The sequence below is a fragment of the Mus caroli genome, chromosome 10, assembly GCF_900094665.2.
Source record: "Mus caroli chromosome 10, CAROLI_EIJ_v1.1, whole genome shotgun sequence".
Lineage (NCBI taxonomy): Eukaryota > Metazoa > Chordata > Mammalia > Rodentia > Muridae > Mus > Mus caroli.
Window position 1 is genome coordinate 22,234,603 of NC_034579.1, and position 21,488 is coordinate 22,256,090.

The window sequence follows — 21,488 nt, forward strand, 5'->3', positions numbered from 1 at the left end:
CCCTCCCCTCCTCTCCTCTCCTCTCCTCTCCTCTCTTCTCTTCTCTTCTCTTTTTTTCTCAAGTATAGTCCTGGCTGTCCTGGAACTCACTTTGTCAACTAGGCTGGCCTCAAACTCAGAAATCCACCTGCCTCTGCCTCCCAAGTGCTGGGATTAAAGTCGTGCACCACCACTGCCCGACAAGATCCTCTCTTTTCTGCTCTATCTAGATTTATGTCAGGTTGAGAAAAACAAACCATAATGACAATGTGGTTTATATAAAGAAATGAGCCACGAATTTGATGATGTAACCCAAACAGCCAGTATCCACGTGTATAGATGTTTTGTGATTTTCATTTTGTGGAATTTATATCCAAATTTTAATTTGTAATTTGCTTTATTTTCCATCCTAGTATTAAAGAACAGTCAATTCTATAAAATAGAACAAACATATCCCTAAGTTTTTCCTCCTCCTCCTCCTTTTCCACTTCCTCTTCCTCCTTTTTTTCTTTTTCTTCTGTTCTGAGATGGGGTTTTTCTGTGTAGCCTTATCTGTGCTGAAATTTACTCTATAAACCAGGCTGACCTCAAACTCAGGAGATCTACCTGACTCAGCCTCCTCAGTGCTGGGATTAAAGGCCTGTGCCACCACTGCCCAACTCCAGAATTTTAATTTTGTATCCATTATTTTTTGACTGTTACTTCAGACTCTGCTCTTTTCCTCTCTGGTCCTGCATACACTGCTGAGCTACTAATAACTCGGGGATATATCATGTCATTCATGGAAGCTTAGGGTGATGCTAACCAGCTATCCACCCCCTGATATTGAAAAGATAATAACCTTTTCTTGTGACCTAGAATATCTATTTCTCTCTTCCACCAGATGTTCAGAGAAGTTCAAATTCTTACAAAAACAGATATTTATAAGAAAACAAGGCATATCCTGGAATCCTACTCGGAAAATATACTGACTGCCTTTTCAGTGCTGGACAATCCAATCAATACTGCCCTGCAAGAGAAGATGAAACACTACACTGACGAAGGGGTGCTGAAGTGTTAGTAAACCCCAGGGGTGGGGGCCGGGATTGGGAGCAGATTCTCAGCTAATTCCGCCATTTCCACAACTCCAGACAGAAGTGCTTAATTACACTAAGTGCAATTCAATGAAGATAGGAAAAAAATTCAAATGAGGGGAGAAAAAGCCTAGGCTAAAAACGTACACTCATTATTATAAAGTTATATTATGGGCACTGGTCCCTTTCACTTTTACAATACACATCACAAAGCTGAACACTGTTAAGATCTGGCAGATGGGCATAGCACAGAACTCTTAACTGTGCAGGCCACGGCCTAGTAGATCACCTGAAGTTTTGAAGAGTTCATTAGAAAATCTTGTTTAAAAATGGCTTTGACAGTGGGGAAATGACCAGACTAAATGTTTGCTGTGCAAGCATGATGATTGGACTTCTGGATCTCAGAACCCATGTCAAAGTCGGGCAGGTATGGTGGGCACCTGTAATCCCAGCACCTGGGAGGCAGAGACAGGATCCTGAGGCAAGCTGGCTAACTGGACCAGCTGATGTGCAAGCTCCAGGTGCAGCAGGTGACCCCACCCCAGTAAATAAAATGGAGAGCAATGGAGGAAGATGCTTGATGTTAACTTTGGGTCTCCACACACCCACATGCACACTCACACACATGGGCTCACCCATGCAAACATGCAGACACATATGTACACGGGCCACACATATACATGCAAAAAATGATTGTAAAATACTGTGACAGGTTGTATATGCTCAGCTCAGGGAGTGGTCCTGTTGGAGTAGGGGCTATTAGACCCATTTCCTAGCTGCCTAGAAGTCAGTCTTTTCTTAAGAGACCAGCAGATGAAGATGTAGAACTCAGCTCTGCTTCCACCATGCCTACCTGGATGCTGCCATGCTCTGCCTTGATGATACTGAACTGACCTGTCAGCCAGCTCTAATTAAATGTTGTCCTTATAAGACTTGCCTTGGTCATGGTGTCTGTTCACAGTAGTAAAACCCTAAGACAAATATTCATCCAAAAAGACTTGCTATCACATCACAGTGGGAGGTGATGATAATTTAATAACAAGCAAGTCCAACATTTTGAGAGTAGCTTTTTGTAGTTTTCCAAAGGCACCCATCATTTTAAACCTTGGGCATGCTTGCTTTGACAGACATGAAGATGACTGCCACGTGTTTACTCCTTCCACATGTTTTTGGGGATGAGCCCAGCCTTTTTGTCGTTGTGAATGGGAAGGTATGCAGTATGTTTATGGCCATTCATTTTATACCTTCATATGATTCACTTACAAGGTGAGTGGCCTATTTCAGTAATTTTAGTGTATGATGAGGCTACACTGTAACTCGCTCACTTAGTGTAATATTGTTCGACATTCAGGCATGCTTTATCATTTAGCTCTTTTACATATGAACAGTAGTAACAGCTTTCCTCTTTTTCAGGTGCACGTGTCCACGCCTGTGTTGGAAGTTAAAAACCCTTTCCATGTCAATGGCTGTGAGTTTTCTCTGTATTTGAACAAAGAGAAGCTCACAAAGGTGGATGACTGTGTCACAGCTCTGGCTGCTTTGGTGTCTGCTTTCCGTGTGTTTGGGATCGAGTGTCCAAGAAGACTGTCCCAAACCTTCAACTTCCTAGAGACATTGATCTTTGACATGCAGAGTCCCCAGTTTCCCTCTTTGAAAGAAAAGGAAATCAGATCTCAACCTCCAATCACTTAAGAACAACTGAATGAACTCTCTAGGGTGACAGAAGCTTCATCAACAATTGCAGATTCATCTTAGAATATCTATTGCCTTAGAGGTAGGGGTTAGAAAAGTCATGTTGTCTCCAGCATCAATGTAGTTTTGAAGCCTCTCTCTTTAACTTAGATATTTAAGTTCTTTGTGAAGTTCCGTAATAAAATACTACTTAAAGGTTCTCAATTTGATTTGAGTTCTGTAGTCAAGGTTTCATATTCAACAGTGTCAGTTTTACCTGGCATAAAAGACATTATGAGGTAAAATCCTCCCAGTTAGGGTCTGACCCTAAATTTAACTTAGTGTGACAGCTTGAAAGACCATGAGTTGAACAGCTGCCTCTTTAGTTTCTTTGGTTAGAATATTGGTTGGAAACATCTTGAACTTGAGTATTTTAAAGAGATATATAGTCCTCAATTTCCTTATCCCAGACACACTTCTTGGTCTGATGTGTTTTGGTTTTCTTCAATCAATATCGAGAAAATCAATAGTGAGAGAGCAGCTGCAATCTTGGGGTATCCTCCTTGTAAGCCATCTTGTTGGCACAGGGTTCCTTCCATAGAGACTCAGCCCATGCTCCATGGTCACACTGAAATTTGTTTGTTCATTCATGAAATGGTGAGACAGTACTACTTCTGGAGTAACAGGACCTAGGCATTATCTGTTTTCTGAGGACTTTCACAAGCAAAAGAACCTGTAAAATAGTAGCTTAAGGCATGCCTTGATATTATCATCAAAATATCATGTTATTTCCTAATTCTGAACGATGGGGGTGGAGTTGGTGTGTGTGTGTGTGTGTGTATGGGGTCATTCTGCATATTGTAGAGATTTTAATGTGTTAATACTTGCGACACAATCAGATAAGCCTCAATTTATTTCATCAAATGGGCTTTTAAAAATATTTATTTTCCTTTTTACTAAAATAAAGTAACCCCTTTACAAACTTTTTAGTACTCAAATGACTCCCCACAATTCCTTGTTTAAAAAGTCCACAGTCTGCCTTAAATTTGGATTTACCAGTTCCTGAAGTACTTTCCTTATAGGGTCTACAATCTCTGTGGGAGACTGAGTGTCCCCGTTGTCACTGGGCCAGCTTTGCTTTCAACCCACAAAGGAGAATGTCAACATGGTAGGATCATGTCTATCTCAAGGTGTATATCTCGGAGCCTGGTCTAGTACTGCCACCTGGGAAGCACTCTGTTTTGCTTGACATGCATACACTGTCATCCCTGAGATGAGTCCACTGAATGGAGAAGGCGATGCTGTCTATGGTAAACATGAGCCTGCACACAGGATTCCTTTGCCTTACACAGAATAGCTCATGGTCACTGTGCATCCCGCACACACATCCCTTCCTTTTGTCTCCTCCTAATCCTTCTCCAGGAGTCCCTTACCATCAGCCCTCCCCTATTTTCTCCTTTAACACAAAGACCATGCCCCAGTGTTGGGACAGTGGAAAAGATCACCTGCTTGAGGTACAATGAATCCCATGCCACCCCAGAATGGTCAGCGCTTCCCTTTCCTTCCAGAAGAGCACATTGTTTAGAGGGGAAATTTCAAACTCTCCTTCATTACAGCATTCACTTTAAATTAGAAAGGTAAACATTCTCACTGTAGATGAGAATCACATGAGCTAAAAATGTGACTTTTGAGGGTTTTAAAAAAATGTTTATCCTCAGTATCACTGTGTCTTCCTGTATGACTACTCTCTCCACCAATTCCCTTAAAACAAACAAACAAATAAACAAGAAACCAAACCACCAAGTGTGAGTGTTTGCCTGCACGTATGCCTGTGCACCATGCACGTGCCTAAGGCATGTGGAGGCCAGAAGAGGGGATTGCATCTCCTTGAACTAGTCACTGGTGGCTGTGGGCTGCCATGTCGGTGCTGAAAATTGAGCAAGTGCTTTTAACCAGTGAGCTATTTCTCTTGCCTCACTACCTTAATGTCTTTTGAGGCATGGCTTCTCACTAAACTTGAAGCTCATGATGCCATGAGGATCCCTGGCCAATGAACCTCACTGGGGTAACAGGTACACTTGGTTCTTCTATGGGTGCTAGAGCTACAAACTCAGGGCCTCACACTATTGTGACAGGCACTTTAGCAACCGAGGCATCTCCCCAGTCCTACAGTATCTTTAACATGTTACTTATTTGTTGTTGATTTGTAGTCAAGCAGATCAAACCTAGGGCCTTGCCGGGTAGGTATTCTAATACTAAAATATAACCAAGCCTTACATAACTTTTGTTAGATATGATTTTGTTCCTGTTTTTTTAACCTCTCCTATTTAATAACCTCCTTAAAAATCATACATATATAAAAAGAATCTGCAATTAAGATTTTATTTCATTCATATCACATGTAACAAGTGCAAGTTAATGTACAAATACTGACCACAACAAAGAAGGGGGGAGTAACAATAAAAAGCTTACTTAGCAGATTCATGCAGAGAAATGAAGAAAGAGGACATTGCAGATGTCACGGACCCTGTTTACCTTGAATCATGACAAATGCAAAGGACTCCAACTATGGCACATCAAAGGAAGTCCTACATCAGAAAAACATTAAAGAGTTCATGGAAAGAGGTGGGCCTTTCCCCCAGAGTTCTGACAGCATGCTACTAAACTTTATATTTTTAAATCAGTCCTTGAGTAAATGTCTAATTGTGGAATTAGAAAGTACATCCAAAGACTGACAAAATATTTTACCTTCCCCTTAGAAGGACACGCTTACAAACAAAACACTGCCAGCTATGAGCTTATAAATAACCATGGGCTCTCATTTAAAGTGCATTCAGATGCTTAGAAATCAAGGCAAAATATTTCATAGGAAAAGGAATCTTTCATCATCAGAGGCTCCCGAGTAATGGCTTTGGGAACCACTTTCTCAATCTGTGAGCGTGGCAAATCCTGCGGCTGCTGGTTACGAGGGTCACAGCAGGTCTGTGCAGTCAGGTGCTCGCTCCGCTTCTCAGCTCACTCTGAGGAAATCCTCTGGGCCTGGAGGACCTGTGGCACGGATGGGAGCTCTTGGAGGATTTGTGTTTCCAGCAACAAGTGAGTCCTCTTCGGTACAGCACCAGCAACGTCCACGTCATTTACAGAGATGCACACAAGAACTTCACAGATCAAATTCCTCATCAACATCCCTTGGGATGTGTAACTGCACAATCCTCTAATGCCAACTGCTGGAAACACATGGGCACCACGATGTACAAAATTGATTCTGTCCCGATACACTACTTCCTTCAAAGCTAAGTAGGTTTATATAGTTTATTCTTCAATTCCACTCTTTTATATACATTTTTTTGGTAATAATAATAGTAAAGATGCTGGTGAAAAGTACTTTAACAATTCATGATGCGTGCAAAAGTAAAAATGTGGATTCAAAGAAAGGTCGTATTTACAATTCTTCAGTCCCAACAGAGGATGACACACAGTTAGGCAATATCGTGACTCACAACATTACACTTGGCTAATGCTGCAATTCCAAATATGGCACAGGGCGAACATGACTGACACCAGTCCGAGGCTAAACCCAGCCAGGTTCAAAGGATTTGGTTTAGGTTGATATTCAGTTATATAAAAAGGTTTCTGAAAGTATTGAAAAAAAGAAGGTGTACATGAAAGAGACTCCGACAATGTTTACAAAATGCCAAAAGTTCTGATTGTGCCCCCATACATAAATAAAGAAGCCTCCCTCCCCCCCCTCCTCCCACCTCCAAAAAAGGTTAAGTTTACAAAGGTAAGTTTAGCTCAGTGAGCGGAACCAAAAGGTGACTGTTGTTGGACAGTTGCTGGTAAGAAGCTCAGGCATTTCCTAAGAATGCATATGCAGCTGGACGGACAGATGGAGCCCTGGAGTGCTGTTCCTGTGAATTCTGAAGACTTCTCACTTGGGAGCTAGAGCTGTCCTTGTGCTTTGAAGGAACATAATGAGCTATAAAGCAGAAGCCAATGGTGCCAGAATTCACCGCCTTCACAGTTCATTGTGGGAATTCTTCTCCGCAGCTTTGAACATCAGAATAGAGTTGAAAATTTTGAGAGCTGGGCCCAGCTTAATGCTCATAATTTTAACAATGTCTGTTTGGGTCATGAGTAAAAATGCTTCTCCATCAATTTGCTGAAATAAAGGGTGGGGGGGGAGAGACAGAGGAATGTGGATTAACCAGAGGGAGTATTGTGAGAATATTCCAAGCTTTATGCTGTATTATCAGCTGAATTCTATACAGCAATACTAACACAGCATACACAGGAGCTCTTAAACACAACATCCCTGATCCATGAGTCTTTCTTACCTAAAACCACACATCCAGCATAGTAAAGCTCAGTTATCTGAAATTGCAGTCCACAGAAGGTCACATTTTCTTATAAATTAAAATTGTGTGTGTGTGTGTGTGTGTGTGTGTGAGAGAGAGAGAGAGAGAGAGAGTCCACAGAAGGTCACATTTTCTTATAAATTAAAATTGTGTGTGTGTGTGTGTGTGAGAGAGAGAGAGAGAGAGAGAGAGAGAGAGAGGCCAGAGTTCAGTTACACATGTCAACCTCTCTAGCTTTCCACCTTATTCTCTGAGACAGTGTATCTTACTGAACCTGGAGCTTGCCGTTCCAGCTCAACTCTCTAGCCAGAAAGTCACAGCGATCCCACGCCTATTTCTCAGTGCTGGTTTTACAGTTAGGCACTGCCACGCTTGGATTTCTATGGGAGTGGTGGGGACCCAAAGGTTTACTCTGCAAACACTTCATGCACCAAGCCACCTTCCCATCCCCAAACCCACAAACCTTCTTGTGTTCTCCTCAATTAGGTACTGAATTATATATATATATATATATATATATATATATATATATATATATAGTTTGTTTTTGTTTTTTTGTTTGTTTGTTTGTTTGTTAAGTTACAGAAGATAACAATGTTTTTGGACACAAAATAATTTGGGCAAAGAACCAGTTACACATGAATACCTAGCAAATTTAGCCCTCCACCATGAAGGAAAGCAGTGAGAAAGAAAGGCATGACCATAACCAGCCTCCATAGACAGAAGAGAAACAGCCAGGAGCATGGCTGGAGGAACATGAGGCCACTTTTAAACGACAGCGGTTATCATGCAAATGCTTTTCTTTCCGGTCCCCTCCTAAGATGAAAAGTTTCATTACAGACTAGGACACTTTGAAGCTCAAAGCCACAACTTGATGAAAATGAAATTTGGTTTAGTGGAGTGACAAACAAAACAGGCATTGTTTTTAAAATGACTTTCAGCCTTTAGGGAATTGCATGATCTTACATTAATTAACTTCTCCTTAGTTTCCCTATTTTGAATTAAGACACGGCACATGCCTTGTTTTCTGCCCCAGAGTAACGAGAAGCTCTAACCATCATGATTGGTTAATGGTGGCTAAACTGTGTCTTCTTCAAATTCTTTGTGTTGTTTTGTTTGTTTTTGAGACAGGGTTTCTCTACATAGTCCTGGGTATCCTGGGACTCTTTATGTAGACTAGCTTGGTCTCGAACTCACAGAGATTCACTTGCCTCTGCCTCTAAAGTGCTGGGATTAAAAGTATGCACTACCATGCCAGGCTGAAAATTCTTATAAAATCTTTATTTTTATTTTATGTATATTGGTGCTTTGTCTGATGATGTATGCCTGTGCACCACATGTGTGCAGAGGCTCTGGAGGCCAGCAGAGGGTGTCTGGTCCCCTGGGACTGGCACTACAGACAGTTGTGCACCTTCATGTGGGTGCTGGGAATCTTCCCAGGATCCTCAGGAAGAGCAGAGCTGTTAACCACTGAGGCATCTTACCAGCCCTTCTTTTGCAAATTCTTATCTTGAATTCCTCAGAATTGGAACTTACTTGGAAATAGTGTCATTGCAACTGTAAGTAGTAATTGGCTAAGCTAAGGTCACACAGGTGACCTGAGCTCCCGGGTCCAGGAGCTAAAACTGGAAACAGAAACAAGCCCAGAGGAGAACAGAAAGAGAACTATCTGTAAGTCGTAGGAGAGGCTAGCATAGACCTTAGAGGCTGGTTTCTAGTCTTGCTTTGAGAACTGTGAGACAATACACTTCTACAATTTATGATACTGCGGAATGCTTTACCATGGTGGTCCCAGTAAGCTATTACAATTCTGAATTCCCCAGAACTAATTAATTAACTAATTACAAGCATATAAGTAGCTGGGTTTAGGGGTTTTTTTGTTTGATTGTTTGTTTGTTTTTGTAATCTTCCTCATTCCACTAAATATAGAAGAAAGGGTTGTTGAAGTGGCTCATTGGAAAAGCTTAACAACATGAGTTTCTTTTCTGGGACCACATGGAAAGTAGAATGCACTCATGTGGTCCTTTAACTTCCACCTACATTCTTTTATTGAAAGAACAAATTACAAAAAATACTGGAGATGATGTGGGGCAAGAGGAACCAGTACCCACGGCTGGCAACAGTGAAGACTGGTGGCTGCCATATTGAAAATCAGTGTGGAAGTTTCTCACGACAGAGATAAAAATATAATCACTCTAAGACCCAGCTACAAGCCTCCTGGGTACATAAAGGACTCTACATCCTAACAGAGATACTTGCAAATATATATTGTTGAGTACTCCTAATGTCTATATGTCCATCAAAAAGTAATGGGAAATTAAAATGCTGGACATGCATACAGTGAACTCTTATTTGGCCACAGCAAAAGATAAAATTATAAAAATTTCAGGAAAACCCATTGAGTCTGAAAATTAAGTCAAGTAACCTAGCCCAGAAAGTTGAATACTGCATGTTCTCAAATATCCAATCCTAGCTTGTGATCTGAAGTATCAAGGAAGCAGGTCAGAAAGGGTCATAGAATTCCTGTGACATGGAAGCTGAATGAGCAATACTGGGGTTAGAATGGGACATTTGGGTTTGGGGGTGAGCAGGGAGATAGAGGACCCTGTGTGGAGAGGCATCAGTCAATAGTATATATGAAAAGGCCATAAGGAAAGCTTTTATTTTGAATACTAATTTGAAATAAATAAATAAATACTTTTAGAAAAGATAGTCTGGGAGGTAGACAATGATAAATTCCTGCTCTTACACGCATTGCTGAGACACAGGAGAGAGATAAGACTGCTCCTGGCTTTAGCACTACTCTTTATGCTGAGCATTAGATAGAATTCATGTTGATATTGTTAAGATGATAGACAGTATCTGAAATTAAAGTAATGAGAAAATTTTACCTTATCAAAACACTGCTAATATCTTCCTTTGATTGATCTCAGTGCTACAAACTGTATAAGAACATGCTGTAACGTTTTGTGGGGAGTCTAGGGAGATTGTGTGTGGTCATGAAATACTTCATACAAGTTTTCCTTGGGAGCTTCTCTAAGACGTTTTAATTTAAGTGGTCAATGCTGCCTGTAATACAACTACACACCAAATGTCGACTTTGATGGAACTTATCTCCTTCTGACTGTTAATTTAGCACATTTCCCCACTGACACATCTCTGTGCTTTGGTCCCACCAAGAAACATATTGTAATATAATAGGACACTTACTTCATCCTTAAACACCTTTCCATGTTCTTCACACCCAGGCAAGCTCTGAATGAATTCTGACACCTGTCAAAAATAATATCAAAATTCCAAGTTGAAAAAAAAAAGTTGGGATTCAAATATTGCAGGTTCAAAAATATTTAAACCATATACCTAATGCAATTCCCTCAAAATGAAATTTCTCTTATAGGAGAAAGAAAACCCTGAAAGATGAAATACTACCTACAAACGAAGCCTTTATCACACTTAAGATGCCAATATCCTTGCAGATGGCCCTGCAGACAAAAATATGGCAATGAAACCAAGTAGCAAAAACAATCATACCTCGTCTGTGCTCCATTTGGAAACTCTACTAGCTGGGATGCCAGCGACAGTCGGAAGAAGCTTGCTCTGCTGCTCCCAGCGCAAGGGCAGACATGGAATGGGAGGCTTAAAGGAGAGAAATACTGCTGAGCGTCTCTGGGCCTGCTGCTGGGTCTGGGCCTGCTGCTGGGTCGGCTGAGCCTGTTGAACCTGCTGAGGCTGTTGGACTGGTGGGGCCTGCTGAGGCTGCTGAGGCTGCTGGGCCTGCTGGGGCTGCTGGGCCTGCTGAGCCTGTGGAGCCTGCTGGGCCTGCTGGACCTGTGGTGCCTGCTGGGGCTGTGGAGTCTGTGGGGCCTGTGGAGCCTGCTGGGCCTGCTGTGCCTGCTGGGCCTGCGGAGCCTTCTGTGCCTGCTGAGGTGGTTGAGCATGCTGCACTTGCTGTACCTGCTGAGGTGGCTGACTCTGCTGTACACTAGGGGTAGGCTCTTCCCGAACAACTGGTAAATGGAAAAAGAGAAAATCTGTGTCTGAAAGGCAGTTGAACAGCCCCAAGTGTCATGCATCCCACTGAATAATGAGACCAGGGAGGTGAACAATGTCACACTCATCGAGTAGTGATAGTCTATTGATGTTTGCCATGATAAATAAACGATATGTTCAATTTACACACCCTATTGACTGCTATTACGTGTTGCTCAATGGTGCCTCTTCAGTGCTCAAAATAATTGTGCCTCAGAACAGAACGTCACTCTTGAAAAATTCTGTTGTGTCCCCTATACATTAGATGACGTAATGGCGCCAATCTGCAGCGTTGCAACTCTGTTTACAGGTAGTTGCTACTTCTAACTTGTCCCAGCCTTGGTTTAATAGAAATTAATTATCATATTGTCATTATATAGTCATCAGCTGTTTAGTGTTTTAACAGTTAACTGAGAAAACAGACAACCCATAGACTGACGGAAAATATCTACATTATACAAATAACAACAACAAATAATAATAACAGCAAACAAAAAAACAAACCCCAGGCCATAAGAAAACAAAAATCCAGCTAATAAATGTGCAAAGGAAAAGAGCAGACAATTCACAAAGGAAGAAATAAAGTAGCAAACGGACATGAAAACTGCCGAACCTCACAAGGCATGAGAAAGATGCAGGTCAAAAATGCATGGAGATTTCATCTCACTCTGTGCAGAATGCCAGTTATTAAGAAAAACAAAACAAAACAAAACAAAACAAATAAAACAAATCCAGGCACAGTGTGGACAAAAAGAAGCTCTTAGACCCCTGGTGAAAATCAGGCTAATCCCATGGACTTAGTATGGAGCTTTCTTAAAGATGGCCTCACGCTGGCTATTACTCAGAGGACACCAGGTGACACATTAGAGACACTTCCACATTGGTGCTTACTGAAACACTACTCACAAGAGCTTACCTATGGAACAAACTTAGGTGTCCCGCTACAGAGGAGCGGCTAAGAAAAATGTGGAGTGTATGCACGATGGACATTTAAAGAAAGATGACATTTGTCATTTACAAGAAGATGGTTGCACCAATCACAACCGCTATAATACTTTTTCCAGATTCCACTGGATTTTGGGTTATCTTACTTTTGCTGTATCTCTATAGTAAATCAAAATCAAACTTAGGCCACCACATTTATTTTCTTTCTTTTTAAATTACTTAAGGCAAAGACCAAACATAAGCCACCACATTAATTTTTACTCCTTTTAAATTATTTAAAACTATTTTGCTTAGCAATTAGGGTGTGGGGTTTGACGAAGCTCTGAAGCAGAGTGTTTGCTTAGAAAGTGCAAAAACACCGGTTTAACCTCCAATACTTAAGGGAAAAGTGGAAGAAGGTAGATAACCTAAAAACTTAATCCCAGATATCCCCAAGAGTTTAGCAAGCACTTGAACTAAATATATACACAAGGGTGGCTTAGACAAATGGCAAGGTTTTGCTCTATACTAGAGCCACAGGATAGATTGCTCTATAATTTGTCTTCCGATTGCTTGCCATATGTAAGTCTTTTACAAGTGCGTGTCCTAGTCCACCTTCTGCTTGCTTGGATCCGTTAACACTGGCATCTCACTCCATCAATACAGTTCCATCTACTTTCAAATGGGGAGTAATATGCCTCACAGTTCATTGCTAGGGCTCTGCGTTCTTCATAGGAAAACCAACAGCCACTCTGTCAGGCAGCTAACATGAAGTTCCAGCATTAGTGATGGTTTCTGGAGTCTTTGAAGATGATACTATAAACAGATACCACTCTGATTCTACTAGCACAGTGCGACTTAACCTTCCTAATGCTGTGACAGCTAACTCCAAGCAAACACTTGTTCATGTGATTCTTCTTTTCATTTTGTGCTTCTTTTACAGCAACACAATCGTCTGTTTAGATTTCAAAACACACTTGAAGCAAGTGTAGCTAGCAGTGTGGCAAGAATCAAAGAGAACATCTTTGCAAACCTTACATCTGCTATTGAACCCGTGGGTGATAGAAACTATAAGCACAGGCTACAGGTAAACCTGTTTTTGCAAGTTCCTCAGTGTCTGCATCCTGAGCAACACGCTTCTCTTGTTTTCCAGGAAGGGAAAAACAAACCAAGTTTATCTCCAGTAAAATGTGATTATTGTGTTCCAGTTGTTTCTATTTACTTTTACTTATTCTGTGGTATGGGAGAGTCAAACCCATTGTCCTATGGATTCTAGATACTTCACTGCCTTGGAACTACATCCCTGGGCTACAGAGCAATTTATGGTTCTTGAATATTTATGGCAATAACCAGCAATGTCATGGTAATGTAATGGCTACCTTTGGCTTCGGCTGATGTCTTTACTTCATTTTCTTTTTTCTTTTCAGAATCTTCTTTGAAGTTATTGGCATGCTTTTCCCTGAGAAAAATAGCTATGTCAGTATTTTGTGACAGAAGAATTTTAAAGCATTTCAGAACAGCATCTTAGCAACTGTTTTTCTTAGGCCACTCGGCCATCCTGACGGCGCAACTGTTTTTCTTAAAGTAAAGGCTAAAGCAACTGACACCAACAGCAGACTTAAGAACCCAGTTTCTTCATGCTCACTTAGGTAGGTTTTTAATGGTGAGACTTCTATGAAGGTGAACCACTCAGGAAGACATGGCTACTACACATTCCAACCACAGCTTGGACTACACCTTCAGGAGGAATAACATTTGTACTCATTGGTAAGATTCAGAAAACCAAAGAAATGTCTCAAGTCTGTATCATGTATTTAATTAAATCACTCGACATTCCTCAGCATTAAGATCTGGGGTTGAAATATGAACTAACCAGTAGTCCCAGAGCTCCCAGGGACTAAACCACCAACCAAAGAGTACACAAGGAGGGACTCATGGCTCCAGCTGTGTATGTAGCACAGGATGGCCTAGTCAGTCATCAATGGGAGGATAGGCCATTGGTCCTGTGAAGTCTCTATGCTCCAGTGTAGGGGAATGCCAGGGTCAGGAATCGGGAGTGGGTGGATTGGTGAGCAGGGGGAGGGGGTAAGGGCAGGGCATTTTCAGAGGGAGACCAGGAAAGGGGATGATATTTAAAATGTAAATAAAGAAAAGATCTTTTAAAAAAAGGATCTGGGGTTGGAGCTGAGACTGGCCCACTGGCATGTATTCCAACACTGGGAAGCTTTTCCTGGTGAGGCCATTTCCACTGCAGTGAATTCACCTCTTTCTGAGCAGGAGTGAATTAACTCTTAAATAAACAGGCCTTAAATACTCTCAATGGAAACAATTTATTAAAAAGTTTAATTTGAAACTCCGACCCTGAAGTTAAGGACCAAATTTGGTTCTTTTAAAGTAAGGGGCTGGGTATGTAGTGCATACACTTTTGAGAATAGAAATTTATGGGATTTAAAATTGTTTAGTGTAATGTATCCCTTTCTGACAGTCACCATAAAGCACAGTCTACAGTGTTGTAGTGTGGTAGCTGGATGCACAATGTAGAGCCTTGCTAATAAGGTCCAAGAACAAGGCAAATACAATTAAACAGATTAGTCTAACACAAAACAAATTCTTAGATCTTGCAAAGGCACAACTCCAGTTGAAAGTCTGCTATACTAACACAACAAAACGGTCAGAGGAAGCATGCAATAAATGTTTGCAATATTTTACAAAGATCATTTTCCAGAATACAAATGAAATCTCACTTGAACCTGAGCTCCTGGCTTAGTTTCTACTCAGACATTCTTGTAACTGAAGACTAGCACCTGTTTGAAAATGAGGAGGAATCAGTTTTTATGTGGTGCAAATATTTTCCCAAGACATTCAGAGAACTCCGAATGAAGACTTTGAGGAATCCACATTCCTTCAGAACACCCTGAACCTGTTCAATCTAGTACTGTGCCAGTTCGCCAGCTAGAGGTTCTTACTGCACACGAGAGGGTGAACTTATGGTAGACAAAGGACCCAAGGTATTGATGGAAAATGTCCTCCATAGAAACAGTAGAGCAACCAACCACCATTACACACACTTGTAATCCTAGCTACTCAGGAGGCCAGGACAGGAGATTTACATTGTAGAGTATGTTCAAAGCTAGCTTGGACCTGCATAGTGAGGTCCCCACGCCACCCCCATTAAAAAAATAAAATAAAAAAAACCAAACCACCAAAGCAAACCAAACCACCAAAAGTACAGCTCAGCCAGGTACTTGGTACTACAATACCTGGTACCATAAAAATAAGCAAAACCAAGTAAAACACCCACAAAACTAGGCCAATGAAGTCATACTTCCAATGACATGTCAAAGTCAACTTGCTACATGCTAAATGGACTCAAATTTCTAACTTGTTTGAACTAAGCCAGAAATAATTCTTTGTGACTACAAAATCTATCCCAATATTGTGACTAGTGAAAAAAGAGTAACTTGATGTCTATATTAATAGGGTTAGAAAAAAAAAATCACACACTATCGTGAAGTAATTAAAATTAGATTCAAAGAAATAAATTCACAACTTCTAGCTTTTGTAGGAGCTAGGAAGTTAGATTTAAAAACTGATTGGACTTTTCTGAGTTTGTATGATTTCATGAGCAGAAGTATCTGACAACCAAAGTCACCTTCTTGTTGTTTTAATAAAGCATACATACTCTTCAAAGTAAAAAAAAAAAAAAAAGTTAAAGTTGTTTTAAAGTGAAAATACCTTTGGTCCTGGGACTTAGGAGGCAGAGGCAGTAGAGCTCTGAGGCCAGCCTGGTCTACAGAGTATGTTCCAGGACAACCAGGGCTACACAGAGAAACCCTGACACCAAAAACACCAAAACCAAACAACCAAACAAAAACAACAAAAAGGCTACTTAAACATGAGAAAAACTCCTTTGTAGTCTATGTTCAATACAATGCCAATTATTTATGTCTTAAAATGCAACAAAAACATCTTTCTAAAAAGAGCGAAGATAGAAAAGAAAAACAGTATTTTCGAGCTAAAAAGTTCCTTTATATCCAAATCTGCCAAATTGTACCCCAAAAGAAAAACAAAATGACCAGCTTTCCAATTCCCAAGTATAACTTGTGACTGTTCATCAAGTGAGAATCATAGAAACTTTAAAAGTAACTAAGTGACAGGCTCTCCTGGGTTCACATGCAGATTCCTTAGCAGCAGTCTGCTAGAACGAAAGCAGTCAAGCAGATGGACAAACAGAACTGGTGATGAGATGAGGCAACTGAGGTTAACAGAACCCAAGAGAGAGCACATCCAGACCTGAGGGAGGGGTCGGTCAGCATCCTTCCAAACAAGCTACAAGCCAAACACCAGCTGAGTAGCTGACAGCTTAGATGGTCTGTAGCACTTCCTGGGGTTAGGTCTGGTATTTTATACACTGAAACATCATGTCTACATTTACAGGGGCAAGGACAGAACCAGGTCTCCCCAAACACCAAGAATCTATAAATAGAACCAAACTCTTTAATGCTTACACATGGGTACTCCAAAATCAAATGCATGCCCCTGTTCCAGGATGATAAAAAGGATGCTTCATGCCACGTGCTTATTCTCAACCTGCCTTCCTTGAGAACGTTGGGAAGGAAGACTCTGTCTTCACGTTCCTAATTACCTTACATTTTATTAAAATTTCTTTTCTTAATTGGGGGACCAGTATTCCTCTCCTCTAAGAGGTGAGGAATCCCTCTATCCCAATTTCTGGACCTCTGTTAAGTTTCTTCCTGTATACAGAGATGAAATCCTCGTTATAGAATTCCAGCTTTCTCAGCAGGACACTCTTCCTGCCTGTTCTATGCCACAGAGTGGGCAGACGAAGGGAGAATGGAATACCCAGCTCAGAGACTAGTGGTCACTTGTGACTTGTGGCCTGGCAAAGACAGTCTGTGGAAAAGAGAGAAGACCCAGGAATACGTCTACCTGTGCAGTGGTACTCCTGGGACAGACGAATATGACCATACTACAATTTGAAAATTCTGGGAAAATAGGATATTTTCTGTAGCCAAGTACAAGATGCACTCTTGACAGATTAAAAAACAATAACAGAAAATATTTTATTATGATGTTGCTTAGCACAAAAGCTTCTTGACCTGTATTCTCATGTGGGCCAACAGTGTGACTAAAGTAAGAAGCACAAGCTGAGGTTCCGAGTGTGTCCTTGGCTGGGAAACGGACCTTGTTCCGATTTCAGCTCTCATCTAACTAGTTTTGCATGGGAATTAGCAGTAAGTTACTCAACTTCCCAAATTCTCAGTTGCACCACTGACAGAATAGAGATAATCAATACTAATGTGACATTCTGAAGACTGAATAAAATGTATGTAGAACGTGCCTAGCACAGGGCCATACACCAAGCGGGAGGCTGACCTGTGACAGCTTTCCCTAGCTACCATTACCTTCTCTGTTAAGATAAAATTGCTTAGGCAATTTTTAGGAGAGATGCTTTCTTATACAGCAGACCTTGAAGAAATGGTTTCTATTGCCAGACAGCTAGACAGCTTGGGTTATAAGCCAGGTCTTGACTAGCTGTGTGCACTAAAACCAAGATAGGGGATGGTGGCACAAGGCTTTAGTTGGGAGGCAGAGGCAGGGGTATCTTTGAGTTCAATACCAGCCTTGCTTGCATAGTGAGTCTAGGTTAGCAACGGCTTACAAACAAACAATAAAGGTAAAGGCTGTGAAGGTAGTCTGGCATCTTCAGCACCTAGGACAATAAGCCCAAAGAGTACCCCGAGTGGGCAGTTGTTTCTCTTGGGGTGTTAGAATTTTCAAGAAGTAGTTTATTATAAGATTTCTTTAGCTTAAGCTAAATACAGCCTCAGCAAACGCTTCCTCAAGAGAGCCCGCTCAGCTTTAATTAAGACAGTAGAAGCTGCTTTGCTGGGGAAGCGGATTTTCCTGAGTCAGACACCTCTTTCCCTATAATTATGTGGCCCATTTTCGGTGTCTTACTATCTTCCCTGGAATCACGCCTGTGGTAAATATTAGGGAGACAAACATGGGGAGCTCACGTGCCCAGGAAGACAGGTGGCAACTGAGGGCAAGCAGCTTATTTCCTCCAGAGGACTGCAGGTATGTCTAAGCCAGCCCCAGTCTACTGAGAATGGCATTGAAAAATATTAAACAGTAAGTTATTTTGCCTCCATTCAGGGAATTGTTATTTTTAGCCACTTCTCTAAATCCAGTACAGGAAGAAACAGGTTGTGAGATGTAGGTAGAAATATGTCTGGGTTAATCACTTATAAAAACTGGGTTGAATGGCAAAAAGTTACAACCCACTAGGACTTTTTAAAAATTTCTGGGTTAAAGTCATTCATAGATAAATAGCAAAGATCAAGAGCCTCAGGTTATTGCCTTTAGCCTCAACACATCTTCTACCGATGTAGATATTTGACAAGCCGCAGAGCAAAGACCCTTCTAAGGGATTCCGGACAGGTGGTGACTGAAACACCAGATTACCTCCTTGTCTCTGGGTCCATCTTGGAACACGGAATGTTTAGAGCTAAGCTTCGTTGGTAATAGCTTAGCAATAGTTTTAACGAACCATGGCTCCATAAACATGATTGAGAGGAGATAAACGTGGCTTATGAATTTTCTAATGACTAAAACTGAAGCAGTCTGACCAACAGTCCTCTAAAATTATAATTTAACATGTAGAACATGGGTGGGCGAGGGAACATAATAAATGGCAAGTGTACCAAGTATCAAAGGCGTAGTATCAAGATACCCAAGAAAAAATCTCTAGACAGACGAACACATTGACGCTTAATTAGTCAATTTCCCCATGAGACAGACGCAAGTTCTACTCAGGAAGATGCTCTCTCCTGGGGACTCTTGAGTCCTCAGCACTGGCTTGCTGTAGAAAAGACAGAGGACATCACCGATCCTCTGCTCCTAATGGGAAAGTCTCTTGGGTAGGAATTAGTGATATTCAAGAGGTAAAGTGAGATCTGTTACCATTGTTCCGACAACTTCACGGACGCTAGCGATAACACTCGTCTTTTTCTCACACTTTCCGTGGTCGCCTTGGTGTCACAGCGGGTTGGCGTCAGGACCGGGAGTGTTTCAACTCAAACTGAGTTTCTCTCTGGTGCACACAACAGCCCCACAGTTCAGACTCAGCTCCCCACAACTGGGACACTTGAAAACTTCCACAGCTCCTATTTCGTACCCAGAAGACTTCTAACCAGAGGAGAGAGGCTCCGGGAGCGCGGAAATGCCGCTCAGAGAGATAACTCTCTAGTCCACACCAGGCCCCAGGACCAGAAAGCCATGTGTAGTGGCTATTCCTGGTTGTCAACTTGACTTATTTGGAATGAACTACAATCCAGAATTAGAAGGCTCACCAGTGACCCTTATCTGGAGGCTTGGAGATCCTTATCTGGATCTTGGTATGGAGATCTTGAGCCATAGTGGCTATGGATTCCAGAAGATTAAATCTCTGAGTTTAAGGAGATTTAATCTGGGCTACACCTTTCATCTGGGATTAAAGGTGTGGTGGAACACACCTTTAATCTGGGCTACACCTTCTGCTGGAGACAATATAAGGACATTGGAAGAAGGGAGTCTAGCTCTTGCTCCTTCGCCTGCTTGCCGTGTGAGACTGAGTAACTGCTAGATCCTTGGACTTCCATTCATAGCTGCAACTGAACCATTGTTGGGAATTGGGCTGCCGACTGTAAGTCATCAATAAATTCTTTTACTATATAGAGACTATCCATAAGTTCTGTGACTCTAGAGAACCCTGACTAATACACCATGCCTCCCCAAGACTGCTCATTAGCATTTTGTAAACATTTAAAGTGTGGCTTTAATTAACGCTACACTGCTTGGTGTGAACATTCAAAATGCACGCAAATACACACACACCATCAGGCTCTTTGTTTTCCTGGTTCCCTATCTGTTTAATAGGGTATAGATGAGCTTTTGGTATGACTGGCAATTCATGTGAAAAACATAAATCAGATTGATGGCAGTGATTCTTCTACCAAGCACTCTAATTCTCAGAATAGAAGCACAAGGCCTACAACTGAGAAGCCATTTTAAGAGCCTATAATGAACTGCACAGACTGAATTGTTTCATTAAATTAAATTTAGCAGTGGCCACTTGCCTTACAAGGAATAGAAACAATTGCTGGCATTTTAAAGATGCTTTATTGTGCTTCTGTGATTATATCTAAGCAGGTTTCAGCAGAATGGGGTTTCAAACACTCAAAGATTCTTTAATAGAGATAGCATCTGATTTAGGCGAACGAACGTGCAGCTGCAGACAGACTTGATGGGAATCAGACTACATGAAGAGGATACTTCATGCTCCCTTCCAGTGGTTGCTTACAAGTAAAGAGTCATTTCCAAAACCCAACACAGAAACCACCTGCTTCTGTGACACAGGAAGGAGTGTGTGTCGAGGGGAAGGATTCCTGAAATGCACTTTGTATTTCTGGACTCAAAAGTCCCATTTTAAATAATCAGATGCAAATCAAAGTTCCAGGCCCAAGATTTATTAAAACATACAGAGAAATACACACATAGTCAAAATCGCATCACTTGTAGACTATGTGGCGCCTGGCACAGGTGAATGGGTACAAAGATGGTGCAATAGCTCCTATCAGTACATGGCCCATTCACATCCCTGACCACTGGCTACCTCCTGATGCTCACATAGGATACTCACACAGGGCTGAGGCTCACTTGCCTCATCTGGAGGACTTAGGAGGAAACTGGTGTGGGAATAGTCCTATTCCCCTGCCCATTCCCAAAGCGGGCTCTGAAATGTGTGGATTACACACTTCCCAGAATATTCCCAGCAGGTCTGTGCCATGCTGCCTGTAGCTCTAACTGCCTCTGATGGCCTCTCCCACTTTATTCCCGCTCCCCTATGATGCTTCTTCAGCTCCCAAATAAACCACCTGCAGTCAAATCCACCTCATGGCTTGCCCAGGGGAGTGCACATTACCAAGGAAGTAGCGAAGGACATCAAACACATGAGGTGAGCAAGGACCATGGATGTTATGAAAACCATCTTGGTTAAGCAATCTATCTCACGTAGTCCAGCAGTATTAGAGAAATTGACAAACCATGTTCTTACTTGTAGGAACATGGGTTGAGTGTTTCTATTAAAAACAAAAAACAAACAACAACAACAACAAAAACCTTTCCTTGTTGAATTTTTCTAATATCAAAATCTAAAATGTGCCCAAAGCAGAATTTTTTGAGTGGTTCTTGGAGCATTTCAGATTAGGAATGCTCACTCATAAAGTCTAGGCAAACAAATTTTTTTAAAATTCCATTTTTGAAAGAGTATGATCCCAAGTGTTTTGCACAAGGGATGGTCAACCAGGCCCATGAAACAAGTCAACAAGCACCTAGTCCTCTTTCAGAAGCACTCACAAGAACTATTTATTAAGGCTCTCTATCTGTGGGT

General features: G+C 41.4%; 2 protein-coding genes across 7 annotated transcripts in view; one reads left to right on the forward strand and one right to left on the reverse strand.

The window, feature by feature from the left end:
* Nucleotides 1-3,028, forward strand: part of Samd3 (sterile alpha motif domain containing 3) — a 58,905-nt gene extending 55,877 nt beyond the window's left edge. The window contains exons 8-11 of one of the 2 annotated variants that reach the window (XM_021173944.2): nt 863-1,032; nt 1,337-1,356; nt 2,180-2,262; nt 2,466-3,028. In XM_021173944.2, the coding sequence (XP_021029603.1) occupies nt 863-1,032; nt 1,337-1,356; nt 2,180-2,262; nt 2,466-2,744 (552 nt within the window). In that variant the 3' untranslated portion in view covers nt 2,745-3,028. Of the gene's footprint in view, nt 1-862; nt 1,035-1,336; nt 1,357-2,179; nt 2,263-2,465 lie in introns of both variants that reach the window. The other variant, XM_021173945.1, reaches the window with a different exon arrangement.
* Nucleotides 3,029-5,089: 2,061 nt separating this feature from the next.
* The window catches only part of L3mbtl3 (L3MBTL histone methyl-lysine binding protein 3), a 99,423-nt gene continuing 83,024 nt past the window's right edge, over nt 5,090-21,488 (reverse strand). For 3 of the 5 annotated variants that reach the window (XM_021173941.1, XM_021173942.2, XM_029482882.1), the window contains 4 exons: nt 13,414-13,493; nt 10,613-11,088; nt 10,292-10,354; nt 5,090-6,885 (listed from right to left, as the gene is read on the reverse strand). In XM_021173941.1, coding sequence (XP_021029600.1) covers nt 6,742-6,885; nt 10,292-10,354; nt 10,613-11,088; nt 13,414-13,493 — 763 coding nt within the window. In that variant the 3' untranslated portion in view covers nt 5,090-6,741. The remainder of the gene's footprint in view (nt 6,886-10,291; nt 10,355-10,612; nt 11,089-13,413; nt 13,494-21,488) is intronic. The other 2 variants (XM_021173943.2, XM_029482883.1) reach the window with 2 other exon arrangements.